This window comes from Echinops telfairi, unplaced genomic scaffold (genome assembly GCF_000313985.2).
Source record: "Echinops telfairi isolate 266 unplaced genomic scaffold, ASM31398v2 ScPeMD7_7469;HRSCAF=8507_0, whole genome shotgun sequence".
Lineage (NCBI taxonomy): Eukaryota > Metazoa > Chordata > Mammalia > Afrosoricida > Tenrecidae > Echinops > Echinops telfairi.
Window position 1 is genome coordinate 721,576 of NW_022111372.1, and position 19,467 is coordinate 741,042.

At 39.4% G+C, this 19,467-nt stretch overlaps 1 protein-coding gene across 2 annotated transcripts; it reads right to left on the reverse strand.

Moving 5' to 3' along the window:
• Positions 1-3,976: 3,976 nt before the first annotated feature.
• Positions 3,977-18,141, reverse strand: HSPA13 (heat shock protein family A (Hsp70) member 13). Of its 2 annotated transcripts, none has more exons than XM_004711315.2 (5): positions 18,088-18,141; positions 15,453-15,793; positions 13,066-13,279; positions 11,050-11,217; positions 3,977-7,769 (listed from the first exon to the last, which is right to left on the reverse strand). In XM_004711315.2, exons 1-5 carry the CDS (start codon positions 18,110-18,112, stop codon positions 7,102-7,104), a joined length of 1,416 nt encoding a protein of 471 aa, XP_004711372.1. In that variant the 5' UTR covers positions 18,113-18,141; the 3' UTR covers positions 3,977-7,101. The 2 variants fall into 2 exon arrangements, with proteins under 2 accessions (XP_004711372.1, XP_045140779.1); XM_045284844.1 differs by lacking the exon at positions 18,088-18,141 and adding an exon at positions 16,154-16,196.
• Positions 18,142-19,467: the final 1,326 nt, after the last annotated feature.

Genomic DNA, 19,467 nt, shown 5'->3' on the forward strand with positions numbered 1-19,467 from the left:
CTTTAAATCACTGACTTTAGTCAGGCATCACCTCCTCCACAAAGCCTCTCCCTCCCTGCAGCCCCATCTGATTTAGATGTTCCCTCTTCTGCGCTCTCATTGACCCCATGTACATACTTCTATTTTAATTTTTTCTATTTTATCTATTTTAATTCTCTTACTTTGCTAGCTCTGTCATTAGATCCTTGAGGAGTCCATCTTCAAGGATCATCTTTGCATATTACATACCTGGCAGAGAGTCTTTCATATGCATTATGGATACCCCATCAATTTTTGTTGAATGAGCAACTATTTTATTTTATTTTAAATAACTGCTTATATGCACTTTCCTCCTGTACAATTGAGAAATCACAAAATAACATTTCAAATCATTTGCCTGCCATTTTGAAAGAATAATTTTATAATAACTAATCTTGATAATCTACTTTATTATAAAATGGGTTAAGTTGACTATTTGCCTTTGAGTAAGAAAACAGTATGTCACGATGTCTTAAGCAGATCTCCTTAAAGAGATTTTGTACTTTAGGGATACAGAAGAAAGATGTTAAACCATTAACTCTGTAGACATAGTGAATGTAAGTAAAGCTTCAAATGTATTATTAGTTTAATCTGTAAGAAATATCCACTATTGTTGGTCTAAAAGTGGTTCAATAGCAGCAGCTTCATATGACCCTGAATATGGCTCATATATCTTTAAAACATAGTATTAAGGAAATTTAATATTATATTTTAATATGTTTACAAATAATAAACAGTTCTGCAAATATAGAGGGCATTTCTGTTAGGAAAAATCATTAAGAAAAGTAGAATAAGAAAGCAATATAGATCCAGGCCTGGATTTTGAGCTTGCACTAAATCCTAGATCCAATTTATGAGCAATTAGCTCTTGCATCATGGCCCTGCTCGATACTTGCACTCAGGAAGGGAACACAGAAGATAAGAGGGAACACAGAGGTAAGAGTGCTATAGCAAAATATGGTGAAGAAATTAGATGGTGCCCAGCTATCAGACAAAATAGCATCTGGGGTCTTAAAGGTTTGTTTCCAAACAGGCAGCCATCTGAGATGCCAACTACGTCCACATAGAAAAAGCACACCCAAATCAGTCACTGGATTGCAAATCATATAATCTTAAATCAAAGGAGGGAATAGTATCAGAGCCTAAATTGTGAGAATCTGGTTGACAGAAGGCAATGGATGACAGTGGGAGCCTGTGTTAGACAGGGTTCTCTAGAGAGATAAAACCAGATTGCTGATAATTTTATATATATATTTATATAGATCTATATAACACAAAAAATGAACTGTTAAATTATATAGATAGATAACACAAGTAATGAACTGTTAAATTATAAACAGATAGATATATAATAAAAGAAATGAACAGTTAAATTATAAAGCAGAACAAATGGCTCAGTGCAACTCACTCCTGTGAGATAGTTGTGAGACACTAGCAGTCCTTCGAGTCTTAAGGGCCGACGGGTAGTCCTCTCTAGAGAGAGAGCTAGCCTATCCCAGCACAGGCAGCAAAACAGCCAGGCAGGTAACCAACTGTCAACCAGGTCACCAACTGTCAGTCCTCAGCTCCAGAGATGTAAATTTCAATCTTGTGGTCTTAAAGGAACAACTTACAGCAACAACGTCCACAGGCTTGGCGTCCCACAGGTAGTGTAGCCTGTAAATTGAGGCACAGAACAAGCAAGGCAGCCGCACACTGATCCAATGATCAAAGAGTGAGAGACAAGAGAGGCTCACCGAGCCATTTATCTCTCGGCCCTTCAATTAATCCCACTTGTGTTTATAGGCCAGGCTGGCACAATAAACTAACTATCTCAGAGCCCAAGATACATTTATGGCATCTACATAGGAAATAAAGTCTCTGGTGAGTTCCCTTTGTCCATAATAGAGGGATGGGAGGGAAGTGGTTACTAAACAGAGAGCACTGGGGTGATTACTGTCGAAGATCAAAGGGATAAAGCTGAATTGAACGGTTCAAGCCTTGTCAGTTGATCCCCCTGTGATGCACTGGACCTACTCTGGTATTCAACATTTTCTGAATTTTGTTTTATGGTTGTTCACAATGGGGTTTATCTCAGATGTGTGGTCAGTGGGGTCATCCTCTTGAATTTTTGTTATGTTTTCCAGTATATGAAACCCAGGATTGCTGAGCCTATAGGGACATCAGTAGAATAAGGATTTCTGGGGGATACAGTGATGGTTGGGGTGGGAGTAAGATAAAAGGAGCTGGGGTCAAGGAGTTCAAGGGAAATATTTTGAAACTAATTGTGGCAGCAATTATACAATACCGCTGGATGTGATTAACTATGGAATGATATATCTCCATTAACTCCCAAAAAAACGGTTTCAAAAAAAACACCACAGCAGCAATATCATGAGTCCAGGCCCTAGAGATAGAATGCCTTGTTAAATTCCAACTCAACTACTTACCAGCAGTGTGAACTTGGGAAAAGTTGCTTACTTTTCTGTTTTGGTAGTCATAATTATACCTACTTCCTTAAGAGATCTTGACAAATAAATCATACTATACAAATGAATTATAAAAATATCAGAGATTGAAAGGGAAGCAGATTTTTCAAGGCTGAAATGTGCTTACTCTTCACTTTCTGCTTGCTAAATAACTCTTACGTAACCTCTAATGGGATGGCTTTGGAAATCCATTGTTGGTATGCAGCCCATTTGTTCACCACAAACATAAAAACCCTGCCTCTACAGAGAAAAATGAGCTGCCATCTGGGACCTGTTGCCATAACAAACTCCTTTGCTGTCACCCTGGTACTGCCCAACTCTTTTGTCTCAATGCACCCTCCCTGTCTGAAGGCCAATCCTGAGTTATAGCTCCATGTTCCTGGTAATTGTGTTTCTGTGGGTTGAAAGTCTCCGTCACTTCGTTGGGTGATTCTGGTCAGCTCTATCATGAGATTGCAGGTGTTGAGTGTGGCTGCATCACCTGAAGCGCTGGGCTTCAGTAGGGCTGGGAATCTGTTTTCTAGGTTTACTCACACGGCTGTACCGTGGTGCTTTACATCCTCACTTTGAGGAAGCCTCTCATCTTTCAGGACACTTCACCATTTATACGCACCAGCAAGACAGCATTGTCTTCTTTACATATCAAACGACATGCAGAGAGAGCACGCCAAGAATGAGACCACTGGCCTACACTACCCATTATTGTTTTATAACCTAACCTTGAAAGTGCTACCTCAACACTTCTGAATTAGGTTATTCAGTGGCCGAAAAGCCCTACACCCAATTCATACTCAAGGGGAGATAACACAGGGATGTACCCACAGGTTAAGAATACAGTCATGTTAGAAATACACATTTGTTTACTTAATATGAGTGCCACCATATTTACTCATGTATTTGTACTGCCCAGTAATGGTTATTAATCATCAAGAAATCACACGAAGTAGACCTGCAGAGGATTAAGACTACACTTTATCAAAAGGCTCATTTTAAAAGATTAATCAATTTCTTAAAAATTCCATTAACTGCCTATTTAGTTCATTCTGACTCCTAGTGAGCTTATGGGACACACACTTAGAATGTCTCCTGTGGGATACCAAGGCTTTAAATCATTGTAGCAGTAGATGGCCTCATCTTTCTCCCACAAAGCAGGTGGGTTTGAACCACTGACCTTGTGGATAGCAGAAAACCATGAAGTATTAACCATTAACCAAAAGATTAGTTTATGCCATTCTCTAGATTAGTTTAGCTCTTGGCTATATTACTTTCAGAATTCAAGAGATACTTTATGTATGTTAAAAGAGCTGTCCTTTCTAAACTAGATGATTAGAGAGTATATGAACAATCTCTGGTAATCAAGATGTAAAGAAATGGTGTGTAACCAGCAGAATGAGGTCTGCTGTCATGAGCACATTAGCTCTATGCCCAATTTCCTTAAATAGCTCAGAAAGTAGACCCTTGCCTATCCTGAATGAAAAAACTGCACACAGTTTAAAAAAATGCAAAATGATATTTATTTACATTAAAATGTGAATCACCTATGCACAAATTCAAGAGGTACAATCGCTACGCACAATAACTGATCTTCAGTACACATTAAACAGAGTAGTATCTGTTATGTCAGTGGTTGAAGTGAAAACACAGTACCGAAACAATCCTGATACCAAATTAGTCACTCACATTTTCTCATCATACAAGACAATATGTTTAAATGTATTTCAAAAAATGCTAGCTGTACACAAAAGTGTATTCTGTTTGCTTTGTGGAAAATGTCTTCAGATAGTTCTGCATAAATGATCCCCTTCAGGATGTGTTATTTTAAATAAATAAAGCACATTGATTTCAAGGCTATTTATGTATAATTCCTAAAATGATTGAAAACAGACATTCTTCTATCTTTTAAAGTATAGTAGAGAATATGTTAAACTATTGACCCCAAATTGCAACCGTGCCACTGCATATTTGTCAAATTATTTAAATTCCAATTTTAGTATGAGGTTAGCTATATTTCAAACTGTTTCCTTTACAACTATTGTCTTCATCATAAGGATTTGAGAAAGCATATTTTTTTTCCTAACCTTAGAATGTTTTGGATTAAAATTGGTAACACAAACAGATTGAGATAAACTGAGTACATTTCAACAAAGATCTTTACACATTCCTTTTGCAATTCTAAAATCTAATAAAGATTTGAATAAAGTCAAAGAGAACACGGGTTATTTTCATAATGCAGTGAAACATTCACCTTTGGCATCTCCATTATGTCTAAAATATTTCAATAAATTATACTATACTACCTACTACTGACATTCTGTACACGCAAGTATTTGATTGAAATTTGCTTCAACACCAAATCGTTGCCAAGAAATACTGTTTTTCATATTTCAAAACCACCAGCAGTTCTGACTGAGAAAGACTGGCTTTCTACTAGTGTAAACAGTTACAGTGGTGGAGACCCACAGGGCGCCACTGGGATCAGTACTGACTCCATGGCAGTGAGAGAGGAAATATTATTAACAGCATTTAGCTTTTCCTACAAAATACTACAATGTTTTCTCTTATTGGAATTTAATTATTTTTCATTGATTGAAAATTCAACCATCTTTTCAAATCCAACAATGGGTACAGGATAAATATTTTCCATTAACAAAGATGTTGATCACCAGGGTATAATTTTGAAGATATTAGTAGCAAGTTTCTAACACACACACAGACACACACACACACACACACACACACACACACACACACACACACGGCTTCAAAAGTTCGTGGAAGAAGTCCATTATCTTTTGAAAACATTTGTGTTTTAATCATTGATAATGGCAAAAGTTGGCTGGAGAATAGTTTTATTCTTGTCAATAATGAAACATCACAATTACTTTTTATAAATGAATTTACCAATACCACATGAATTGACTTACATTCAATTCAGTTGTTCTATGACAAAATATGGTATTTATCTAGACAAGTTGGTGGAAATTAAAGATGTCTAAAATGTCCAACTTTTCCAAAATGTACTTTTACCTCTCGATTGTCCCTGATGTTAACCACACCACTCTTCCCCTTCGTTTACCCCCCTCCATCCCTGGACTCAGCGAGTCACTGAGTAGTCTCAAGGTACTCATGAAATGTTAAAGAACCAGCTCACAGGGTTGTGAGCGCTGTTTGGTGCCAAATCTGAAGTTCATCTATCATCTGAAGTTCACCTATCTGTCTGGAGGCTCTCCTCATCTATAAAGCTGCAGAAGATGGTGGAATCAGCTCAAGTGATAGGTTACAATCAAATCCCCCAAACTGGAGGGCATGCCAAATTCAAAAGTAAAAAATGTCTGAAAAGCAGGTCTTCTTGCTTCTACCGATGCTCAGTGGGGAAGCTAAGCTCACAAAAGGGAGGACATTGCCATGGGTGTGGTTTCTGTCTTTTAACTAACTATCCATACCCTCCATTATCTTTTCATTCCATCTTCGACAAATATTTTGATGTTTACTTATATATCTTAACATGGACATCACAGAAGTAACACTGATTTATACACACACAACACACAAATATATATCCCTGCCCCCTAACCCCTCCCCCCACAGGGGTGGGGTGGGGGTGGGGAGACTGTTACAAATGCCGGCATTTCATTTGGTTTCCACAATGCTTCTAATTTTTTTTAAACTCTAATTACACACCAACTTCAAGGGTGAATAGTCCAAATAAGACTTTTTAAATTACAACAGGAAACAATGACAGGCCTTTTAAAACTGAGCACCTTGTCTCGATTCAAAAATAAGGGTGTAAGTTTCAGCACACGTGACCCAAGTACCACTATCATCCCAATGCCAGATTAAATCTGCATGGCCTATAACCAAAGAAACTAATACAAACAAACAAACAAATGCAGTAGCTCATCGCCAGGGTCTGTGCTCGTCTACTCCTGCAGCTCTGCAATCTGCATCCTGGAAATGCAAGCAGAGAATGACGCCCAGACTGCAGAATGAGAGAGTAAGTCTCATTCTGTTTCTACTATCCGCTATGGAAACATGTACAGAAACCTATAGCTCATTTAGAAAGATGGTGTGACATTTTCAGCAAATCTGAAAAATAAAGACTATTTAAGATGAAAACAACACCGGATTGTTAAATTTGTGAAACAATGTAGTTGACAGGAGATACGCAGGTGGATGTTATCTCCAGGACAATGCAACTAGCTGACATGAACACTCTTTCCAGGATAGGGCAGATTCAGAGTTGCACATGAGAACCAGGTAAAGAAATCACCAGTTCCTGCTAATATCATTTAGTAAGAACTGGAAATCTTGTAATTGGCATTATTTCATTTCTACAGAATCTAATTTTAAGATTTCCTTCGAGAATAATAAAAAAAAAAGCAGCCACTCACGCTCTTCAGAGTTTATGTCATTTTTTTCTATCATACGGGATGTGACCAAAACCATGGAAAGGCTAGGCTGCTCACATCTGATCCTAAACAAAATGCTATCTAAAATGTTCAAGTATCTAAATGTTGTCTTCTTGGTCACTCTGAAAGATAATCTTAGATGGAGGTGATCTGACAAAAGGGGAGAGGTCACAATAACCCAAATAATCACTAATCCCCCATATCATTCAGTTGAAGTTGGTTTTTTGTAAGTGCTTATTAGGGATTTCTAAAGCACTCACTTGGAGAGGCCATGAGCCGCCATCAATTCCTGCCTGGATAGCCACTCCTGTGACCACTGCTAGGTCAGGGTCCACAGATGTGTTGGGGTCCTTCCCAAAGAACTCCTGAATGACCTGTCGGATTCGAGGAATACGAGTAGAGCCCCCAACTAAAACGACTTCATCAATCTCAGTCTTTTCCAGGTGGCCGTCTTTTAATACCTGTTGAATGGGCACCAACATTTTCTGGAAGAGATCTTCATTAAGGGTATCAAAAAGCTTCCGAGAGATTTCTGTTTCAAACAACACCTGATTTTCTCCATTTTTCTTTGCAGAAAGACCAGCTGAAACCACATTGTCCTCATGGTGGCCACCTGCTGGGGAAAGGGTGTCCTTTGGCAATTCGATCTTACTACTTTGGGGTTCCTGCCTGCCCTTTTCCTCTACTGTAAGTAATGCTGATATCTGTGCCGACTGGTGAAGCGTGAGGTTTAATTTAACCATCTCCACAGCTTGTCTTAATCTGTGGATTTCCTCTTTCCTGGAGGGAAGGAAGCCGTACGTCTGATAGATCTGTTTATATAAGTACTGAAGCAACCTCTGATTGAAGTCCTGTCCTCCAAGTTTGTTGTTTCCTAAATTAGAAATAAACATTCATGTTAGACTTATGCATATGTATGTATCCACATGTCTGAGCAAGCAGATAAATATTGAGTGTTTGGGTAGTCATCAATTACTTCTTCTTACCTATATAAAACCTAATGTAAACAAACTGGCTTAAAATATGTAAATAAAATAAACTAAAAAAAGTCTAAATAAGTATCATTAAAACACACTCCTCACTTAGGTTAAAATCTTTTAAATGATGCAAATAAAAGTATCTTTTACCAAATGTTTTTCAGAAAATAAGAACACAATTGCCTTTTAAGCAGTAATTTTAAAACGCTAAAAGGCATTACTCTCAACAGAAGTTCTTCTCAATGTATTCTTCATGACACCAAGGCTATTCACATACCTGGCCTGTGGTCAGAGGGATTTTATTCACATGTATTTCTCTTTCACTTAAAATCCAACAAACAACCTGAAACAACTTTAAAATGGATCAAAAGGGAGCTCAAATGACTTTACATTTAAGCCTAACCATATCTGCCATAATTGGCTTGGCAATGCCCTCTCTCTGATAACAAGGCTATTCACATCCCCCGACTATGATCTGTGGGGATTCACCAGAGGCTTCAGAGATGTGGTGGCCGTGCAAATGGACTTTGGCTTCCACCCTCATTCATAGCCTTCTGCAAACCAGGTGTTCACAATTTAAGCTCTGATACCATTCCAGTTTTTGGATTTGGATTATACCACGTAGTTACAATCTTTGAATCACACAGGCTGGTTGCTCCTTCAGTGAGGGTTTAGTTGGTGCCTCACTCAGATGGCTGCTTGTTTGAAGACAAGCCTTTAAGACCTCAGACACAGCAAGTTTTTAAAAGCAAGCAAACCAACCAACAAACCAAACAATGCATCAAAAGGTGAAGCAGTTGAGGAGAAAACAAAGAGAAGACTTGTTTTATTCCAGATACAGCAGACCTAAACTTTATCCCCTACAAGAATGAAGAAAATGTTCTAAAGTCATTGTGGTGGTGATGATTGTACAAATCTTGATTGATTGAACTATTGAATTCTATATGTGAATTATATGTCATTGAATCTATTTAAAAATGATAACACTCATTTACCAATGATAATATTAGGATTTAGGGAGGCTAGGTACTGTTTGCCTAGTTAAAAGTTGCCAGTAAGGTCTGAATTCAGTGGGCAACTGGACATCCCCTTACAAAAGGATCAGGGGGAGGATATGGCCCAGTCAGGGTACAGTGTAGCAATGATGAAACACACAACTTTCTTCTAGTTCTTAAATGCTTTCTCTTCTCCCTTCCCCCCACTAGCATGATCCCAATTCTACCTTACAAACCAGCCTAGACCAGAGGATGTACACTGGTATGGATAGGAACTGGAAACACAGGGAATCCAGGACAGATAAACCCGTCAGGACCAGTGGTGAGAGTGGTGATGCCGGGAGGGTGGAGGGAAGGTCGGGTAGAAAGGGGGAACCGATTACAAGGATCTACATATAACCTCCTCTCTGGGGGATGGACAATAAAAAAGTGAGTGAAGGGAGACGTCGGGCAATGTAAGATATGACAAAATAATAATTTATAAATTATCAAGGGCCCATGAGGGAGGGGGGAGCGGGGAGGGAGGGGGAAAATGAGGACCTAATGCCGGGGGCTTAAGTGGAGAGGCAATATTTTGAGAATGAGGAGGGCAATGAATGTACAAATGCGCTTTACACAATTGATGTATGTATGGATTGTGGTAAGAGTTGTATGAGCCCCTAATAAAATGATTAAAAAAAAAAAAAGAAAGAAAACATCTGGCACAAAACTGAAAGAAAAAAAAAAGATATGACAAAATAATGGTGATTTATAAATTATCATGGGTTCATGAGGGATGGGGAGTGGGGAGGGTGGGGAAAAAATGAGGAGCTGATACCAGGGGCTCAAAGTAGAAGGCGGATGTTTTGAGAACAATGATGGTAACAAATGTGGAAATGTGCTGGACACAATGGATGTTATGTAGGGATTGTGAGAAGCGTTTTATGAGCCCCCAATAAAATGATTTCAAAAAAAAAAGGGGGGGGAAATTCTTCTCATTAAAATCAGAAGTAGGCATTTTAACATGTTGTCATTCTAGGTTGATAAGATAAACAACTGAAATGCAGAAAAATAACTTCAGAGTAAGGTAGTACAAAGAATCTGGTTCTTAAGAGAATCCAAGTAAGAAAATGATGTCGAAGTTAGACTTACTTATAATTCGTAACATGATTTTTCAAAAACACTTAATGTCTTATAAAGAAATACATTAAAACGATTTAGGAATGCAAACTTCCATAATTTCCTAAAAAGCTTATTAGATTTTCAAAAGATATTCATTTTCATTTTAAAATGAATTATTCCAACATATTACCAAATGAAATACATGGAGCATTTGACATGTTAAAGGGATTTCTGTGTTATTCTCTTTGCCGTTCACATGAATAGTTCTATTGGCTCTATTGCCACACCTGGCTGTCCATATATTTACTTTATAGAATTAAAAATTTATCTTTGAAACTTCACTTGTTAGCTGGTAAGACTCATGGCTATCAAGTTAATTCTGACTCCCAGTGACTCTATAGGGCCGAAGATAACTGACCCTATGGGTTTCTGAAGTTGTAAATATTTTGGAGCAGCAAGCCTGATAAGTGTGACCCGCCAATCTAGTGTTTTTTTAGGCTATAAATGAAATATATATATATTGGTATAACATTGTAAATATATGATATTACCAAGGAATACTGGGGGAAAATAAATGAATAATTACATCAGATATGCAAAAAAATGCACTCACTGCCTGAGCTCCAGACCTAAGCCATGTTAATTTTAATCACCTCATATGCCCATGAAAGTTGGACCCTCAATAAGGAAGACTGAAGAATGTATGCATCTGAATTGTGGTGCTGGAGAAGCAAACTGAAAATACTACGGACTGCCAAAAGGGAAAACAAGTCTGTCTTGGAAGGACAGACAGAATTCTTCTCGGAAGCCACTGGGGGTGAGACTTGTCACACATACTTTGGAGACACTGTCAGGTGAGAGCAGTCCCTGGAGAAGGCTATCAGGCTCGGTCAAGTAGAGGGACAGTGAAAAGAGGAAGGCCATCACGAGATGAAGTGACTCAGTGGCTGCAACGAGGGGCCCAAACCTAACAATGGTGAGAACACCACAGGGCCGGCCGGGCAGTGTCCCGTTCTGTTAACACAGGGCCACAGTGAGGGGGAGCGTACTCAAGAGCGCCTAGCAACTATGGTTTCCTTACCAGACATTGCTCGGGTTAGAAACATTCCTCCTTGTTTATTCAGCAACGACACGTCTAGTGTTCCTCCACCCAAATCTATTACCAAGACGTGAAAGACATCAGCCTTGTGCAGACCGTAGGCCATAGCCGCGGCTGTGGGTTCATTGATGACCCTCAAGATCTTCAGTCCTGTTGGAGGAAAGTGGAGAAGAGGATGCTATGAAGAAATTCCTCCCGACTCAACCACAGAGTCTGTTGGTGTCTGGTCTGACACACTAAGGAGTAATAAGGACAGGAACAAATCCAATGAAAATAACAAAAAGGCCAGGATAGATATAATTCTTCCAAATGATGCCATTAAAATTATTCTAGCAGAAGATTACAATATAAGTAAAGGCTTTGAGTCACTGGAACAAGTCATCCTCTTCTCTATTAATATTTAATTATTAAAAACCATAGTCCTCAAAGTAACATCCTTGCTTTTCAACAGATTTATCCAATGCAATATGTCATAATACTTTACAAACTAGAATTGCAGGAGCTCCCAATCCGTTAAATAGAATTAAATGTATACACAGAGAATTATAAACACACCAACCTAGGGGATGATTACCATGTTCTGTGAAAAAAGAAATCACAGCTAATACTATCATTAGCAATTTTCCACTGCAGACTCTTTGAACAGTATGATAGAATAGTATATGATCTATATAGTATGACATATCTAGTATAGTATATGATGATGACTATATAGAAAACTACAACATCCTATTACACGCTCAATGTTCAATAATAATCTATTTTCCCCAAAAATGGCTCCTCTTTGTATAGTGTTCTCTATAGATGCTTTCTAAAAGCCTGAGTTCTTGGAACACAATCTCCGTGTTAAACTAACTGCCACACTCCATGAGTTTTCTGGAAAGTAATATAGAATTATGTATTCAGAGCCGTATGTACTATTCAGACTCTTAGGAATTTATCCAAAGACCGTAATTACACAGCACTATGACTTCACTACGCCCTCTGCTTCAAGCACACTGGCCTGTCCTAGTTTCTACCAGCACGTTCTCATTTTATGGCTGACATAGTTCTTGCATGTGTCCACACGGCTAGCTCCCTCACTGACTTAAGATCTACTTATATGTCATTCTTTCAAATAGTCAAGACCTCACCACCCTCCCGTTACCACAAGCAATCCTGCCCCTTCATCCTAATCTTTTTTTTTCAGACAGCACATTGCTTTCTGTGAGCACCGCACACTGGTTCTGTTTGCTGCCTAGATGGTATTTTCCAGTGTATGACACCACTTGTGGGGAAGGTGTTCCCACAGAGGCCAGGAATGCTGCTAAAGAGTCTATAATATAAAAAGCAGTCCCTCACCACACAAATTATCCAGCCAAAATGTCCATAATACCAAGGGCAAGAAATCCTGCAACAAACTTGTCTTCTACTTTTATTTCCTGATTTCCACAGGTAGAACATTTACATATTTGTTAAAACATATTATGTGAACTTTCCCCACTTCATATTAAAAAACAAGCAATCTATATTCCTATTAAAAGTAAAAAAAAGAAAAGTTTGGAAAATTCCTAATTGCTAACAAAAGCCCATGAAGCTCACTGACAACCTCTGTCCTTATGCCTGGTTAATATCTTTAATAATCGTTGTCATGCTACATAGCTGTTGTACTGTGGTCCAGCAATGTCAAAACAATCATCGGTAAATACATAATCAAAATCCATCTCATTTATCTGCCATACAGTTTATCTATGTACCTAGATTTAGGTGAATTTCAATGTTACATTAAAAAAATGTTTTTCACTGCCATCGAGTCAACGCTGACTCATCGTGACACCTTGTGGTAGAAAGCCCAGCCTTTCTCAAGTGGAGCTGGAGCTGCTGGTGGTTTTGAACTGCCAATCATGTGGATCACAGACCAATGCATAACCACTACACCATAGAGGGCTACCTAACGACAAACATTTTAACCCAATAATATTTTTGAAAACAACATACCACAGGAAAGAGTGACATTACCTGCAAGGTTAGCAGCTTCAACTGTTGAATTTCTCTGCTGCAGATCAAATTCTGCTGGTACAGAAATGACAGCATTGGCAACTGGCATGCCTAGATATTCCTCTGCCATTTCCTTTAACTTCAACAATAACCGAGACCCGACATACTCAGGGGAGACGGTGATCGTCTCATTACTTGTCACAGAAAACTCAACCATTCCATTTTTATTTAAAACCTGTGAACAAAATTACCAGAACAAAAGGATAAAAGTATACTTATACACTATACACACTTAAGTACATACACATATATACATACATACTTATACACATACATCCATACATAATGGACTTAAAATAATGGACATAAAATTTACGCTTATCTTTCCAAACTAAAATCCACTCCCAATGAGTTGATTCTGACTAGTAATCCTATACAGTGTTTCCAAGACTAGTACACGTTTGGCTGCTAGTCATTCTTCAGAGAGCTCTGGTGGTGTGGTGGTTACACGCTGGGCTGCTAACTGCAAAGTCAGCAGTTCGAAACCACCAAGCACTCCAAGGGGCAAAGTTGGGGCTTTCTACTCCTGGAAAGAGCTACAGTCTCAGAAACACAAAGTCCAGTTCTACCCTGTCCTAAAATAGTCACTGTGAGTTGGCACCAACTTGATGGCAGTTAGTTTGGTTTGGTCCATTTTCCGCATAACCATATATGTGTTATTTGTATTAAGCATGATTTGTTTTTCTAATTTAGGATTTATATTCAAAAAGGGTTTTTGGGGCCTAACTGCTCAATGTTCTTTTATTTGGACATAGTTATGTTAAAGATTGTTAGTTAAAGCTTTATATTTCATAAGTCAAACCATAATTGAAACTGAATAGAGATCTATTGCTCAACTTGCACTTTTTCCAAAAATCAACACATTAATATTAAGTCAATTCCAACTCATAGTAACCTTTTTGGCCAGAGTAGAGCAGCCCCTTTGGGTTTCCCAGTATGAGAATAGAAGGCCTCACCTTTCTCCTACAGAGTGGCTGGTGGTTTGGGAATACTCGTCTTGAAGGTAGCAGCCCTATAAGCAACCCCCTAGGCCAAGAGAATGTAGTAATATCAAGTAGGTACTCAGCACATAGTTAATGATCAAAATCGCTTCTTGACTGATTGACACTGAGTTTAAGTCAATTTTCTTAGACATTACCTAGAAATAAAAAGGCCTTTTATTATATAGTTTAATCAAGCTCATTATAACTAACCAGGTAACAGATTAGGGATTGTGGTGCTTACACTTATTATTTTAAAAATATGTCAAATTTGGTTTTCACAGAGCATTAATGATTCCATAGGGATGCAGTCAAGTAATAAAGGCCCCTCCGTCAGTAGTGCATTACAATGCTGACTCTGTGCTTGTGGTTAGGATCCCGTTTTGGAGGGAGTTTTCTGTTACAGGATTAACCAAACTCAATGCACGGAATTGATGCAGACTCATAGCAACCTTACATGACATATCAGAACTTCCCCTATAGCTTTCTAAATCTGTAAACCTTTATGGGAGTAGAAAGCCTCATCTTTCTCCCTTGAAGCTGCTGGTGGTTTTGAACTGCTGACCTGCGGCTATCAGCCCAATCCATTACCCACTAGGCGACCAGGGCTCCAAGTGTGGAGAGAGTTCAAAAACAGTCACAGCAAAAAATTTATTTTTCAGTTCCATTTTTTTATGAACTCTTTGAAGTCTGCTTATATATACCTAAGGAAAATTTGTGGGATAGTGGGTTAGGCGTTAGGATGCCAACCACAGGCTCAGCAGTTTGAATCTTCTAGCCGTTCTGCAGGGGCAAAATTAGGCTATGTGCTCCTATAAGATGTACAGTCTCAGAAACCCACAGGGAGCACTCAGTCCTAGAAGGTAGATATGAGTCAGACTGAAATAATGGCAGCGGGTTTAGTTTGGGCTTTTCATTTATGTATGGATGGAACCAAACTGTCATCAGGTTGATCTCAACTCACAGAGACTGGGCAGAACAGAAGAACACTGCCCACAGAGTTTTCCAAGGCTGCACATCCTGATGGATGTGAAGTGGCTGGCAAGTTCCAACTGCTAAGGTTCAGTTAGCAGTGAACTGATGACCCACTGTGTAACAGGGCTTCCTGGGCCTCCTGCTGCCATTTTTAAAATGGTAAGTTGGCAGGCATGCTAAGGATGACATCACAAGAAGACAGTAAGGCCTTAAGTCCTCAAGAGCTTTGTGGAACCACTTATTTAACTCACCCTGGGAGAGAGGGATTTCTTATTATATGTAACATATGTCTACGTAAATTTAGTCAGTTGAAGCAGAATATTTTATAAGCCATTTTCTGAGAAATATTATTCTGGACTAAAATTAAGATGTATTTTAGATTAGTCCACTTACCTTAAATGGGTATCTGCCAACTTCCGCCTCTAGCTCTTCTGGGGTGAAAATCTTGCCTATGAATCTTTTGGCGTCATATATTGTGTTCTGAGGGTTTGAATCTGCCAGCTCTAAGCTTTCATAGCCCACATATACATCGTTGTCAGTAAAGGATACCATACTGGGTATGCTGTTATGCCCATTTTTATCTGAAATGACCTTCACTTTTCCTGTACCAGGAAAAAACACTCCAACAGAACAGTAAGTTGTACCAAGGTCAATGCCAATCACCTTTGGAGTTGGCAAGGGCAAATACTGTTGTGCCAAATAGCCAGCCAACAAGAGAGTCAAAACAGCTGAGCCTGAAATATAGGCAAACGAGAAGATACATTTCACTGAACTAATACAATATGTTAAACTACTATAACAAAATCCTTTTAGTACTCTTTGAAAAAGACTAAAAGCACATTCTCAAAGATCTTGTATAGGACTAATGTCAACACTTCTCTCACAAATCACTTTTTTTAAATAGGTAACAGTTATGATGCAATTAAAATGACAATAAAAACAACAGAAACGTTTGTAAATGTAAATTTACTTATATATAAGTAATGCAGCTCACATATATGTAAAACACATCTTGTAACTGTATGGATGAATTAGTTTATATTTAGGTTTTATAGTGTTATAAATAACAGCGCTATTAAAAAGAAATGATTGACCTCCATGAATAACTGCCTTCTGTGCCATGAGATTGGAAGAAGTACATGGTGCCAGTCTACCACATCAGAGATTCCACAAAAGAATTCTGATGAAAGTTGAAGAACACAGAATTTCAAAACCTCATGGAATCCAGACTTTCTGGGGCCAAAGAGGTGGATGATCCCTAGAATTATAACCATAAGACGCTCTTTAAACCTTAAAATAAAAGTATCCCCTAACGTGTTCTTAGACAATGAAAACCAATAACCAAACTCACCGCCATCCAGTCAATTCTGACTGATAGTGACTCTAGAGAATAGATAGAACTGCCCAAGACAGTGACTCCTAAACATTTTAATTTATTTATTTATTTTGACTGTGACTCTCTACGGGAGTAGAAAGGCTCATCTTTCTCCAGTGGAGAAGCTGGTAGTTCCTACTTGCTGAGCTGGTCGCCAAGCAGCCCAACGTGCTTTAGCTTAACTAATAAAGGCTGCCCGGGTGGTACTCTTTTAAAGAACTATCTGCATGGGATCAAAATACCACCACCACCACACTCAAAATATTAGATAAGTACTTAGCAGGCAGTGAGTTGAACAGAGGAGGAACTCAGAAGGGTATGATGAAACTCCACAGCAAATATTACCTGGTGCTACTTATGTGACATGAGCAGACGTATGGGCAATAAAGTTTATTTTTAGTGGTTACCCCAGGTAGGAAAGAAGGAAAAAAGGGAAGACATTCCTCAGGGTACAGGGACTTACTCTCAATTGTAGGGTAATATTAGCACAAAATTATGACCATAATCAGTGTTGCTGATTGTTATTTGCGAAAATTACTGTATTGGCAAATGTTTTGTTATATATGTTACCATAGTTTTTAAAAGAAACCCATGAACAGTTCCATAGCTGTAATTTTCTAAGGTTAAAAAAACCACAAAACATTATCCCTTTATCTCCATTTCATTCAAAAGTGTAAGATGGATATAATGAGGTAAATACATATGAAAGTTGCTTTAAGTGTTACTTCAAAAGAGAACCCAGTCAACAACGGTTTATGTATTTAAATAAGAATTACCTAAATGCATTAGAGAGACCTTCTAGCAGCAGGCACCTAAGGGAGTCATTCTGAGGGCAACAGTATGGAAGGCAAGCTTCCTCCAGGCAGACTTTGTTGTCTGTGGGGTCCCCTGCCCAGAAACTGTCGCTAACATGTATCAACAAGTATCACTGATGTTTTGGGGTGCTCATCAGTCAATTCCTACTGCTGAGTAGGTTTTCTTAGTTGTAACTTTAACAGAAACAGATCTCCCTTTTTTCTTCAGTACTATGCAGATTGTAAACACAAAGTGATGAAAGAGACCACCTTTACCTTTCTTATTAATATCTTATTTGGTTTGAGGGACCTGTGTCTAACCTTGTTACATAGAATTCAAAGAAACGCCGAGCGCCTATCCCACTTTCCTATTTGTCCTGTGGGTAAAAAGGCCCCTAAGCGCTTTGGTGTTAAAAGCATCCGCTGTATTTCATGGGTACCATTAATCTATGGAGTCTAAGTGCTGCCGCTCCTCTCTCTGCCCCACAAATGGGTCCTAGAGCTGCAGCCTCCCATGACCCCATAAAACCAATTCAAAACCGAAGTTCCATGACCCCATAAAACCAATTCAAAACCGAAGTTCTCGGCGAGGACATTCGCTTTCGAAGCCCCGAGGTCCCCAGGATAGACGCCGCTAGTTGCGCCCGGCCCACCTAATTATGGGGGCCTACCGGGACCCTGGCTTTCCGAGAAGCTCCCCTTTCTTGAACAGCCGAAATGTACCTCGAAAGCACGTTTCTGGCACCCCCTCTGCTGTATCAGGTGAATGTAGGGCAAACGGAAATCACTGCCGCCCACCCAGAAGGTCCCAGACCGTCCCAGTGGCCGCCATGGCTACAGGGACCCCCGAGTTACCAACCTAAGATGGTCATCTCTCCGGCCATTACAGTCCCACCGAAGCATCTGGGGATGACTGTACCAGACGGGCGGCTCCACCCCCACGCCTCCCGGCAACCCCGCGTCCTCCTGGGAAATGTTGTCCATTTACTCTGAAGCAGTCCAAGAAGAGACGGCTCAGAATGGAAGACGGACTTCAACGACCGTCAGGCCGTGCGGCAGAAGCGTCCTTCCGACATCAGCTGGTGACGACCGAGCGGTGTTGCCATCCCGCGGACCAATGGCCCTTCCAGTCAAGCTACGTGAAGGACGGCAAAGGCGAGGGATTGGATAACCAAATCACAATGGTCGGGAGCCAACCCGAGGTTTAAAAAAAAAAAATAATGAAACGACTCCGCCCTGCCGCTGAGCATTCTGGGAAATGTAGTTCTATCCTGCTCCCATTCGTGGAAAATGGTCCGACGGAGGTTAAGGATCTTTAAGCTGTTCGTTTTTCGATGGCGTCCCCAACCAGACGCAGGATTCAAGACATCCTTTTTAAAGCATTTTCCTTTGGTATTTCAATTCTAGATGATTGCTTTAAAGAGACCCTGAGCCTCCCTAGAAGAACTTGGCTTCCTGCCGCACTGCGGTGGAGAAAGGTGGTCAAGCCTCTGATGAAGAAGCCTTCTCCCACCGCACCGGGAGCCACTCTGAAGCCTACTACGGTCCTCAGACCTCTGCTTTTGTTTGCGGATAAATAAATCCAACTTTTTTTTAATGGATCAGAGACTATTTTAATCCATGCTGCTATAATGCACATATCACATGTGGGTGCGGTTTTTTTTTAGTTGATTTATTTGTTTATTTATTTGTGATATTTTATTGAGGCTGCAAGAGAGTAAGGTCGTTTTTCTCTGCTAAACACACGAATAAAATACCTAGCCTTTTCTTTTTAAGTTGAATTAAGTAAAGAGTGACTAAGGGCTGACTTGACGGTCAAGTTCTATAACAAATAATGGTGTTTGGGGATGCATGAAGTTTTGAGGATTCAAAAGGTTTACACAATGAGCTGCTTGCTAGCCAGGAGACTGGAGGTTATAGTCCTCTTAAAGGAGCAGCAGATGTAATGTCTGACAATACTTCAAAAGAAAAGAAAAAAAAATCAGAAATTGAGGACCCAAAGGAGCACAGTTCTATTTTGACATGGATCATCATGGATTATAATTGGTATATGTAGTGGTTTTCAAACTCGTTTGTAACAACCCTGACTTCTCACTTCTTGCTCACTAGTGATACTTAATTGCTCCTGCTCAGAATGGATTAGTTGCTATTGCCGCCAAGTTCAAAACTATGATCCTAGAGAACTGAGAGCTACATCACATTAGCTATAAATCAAAATATCACAGTTGACCACAAACCT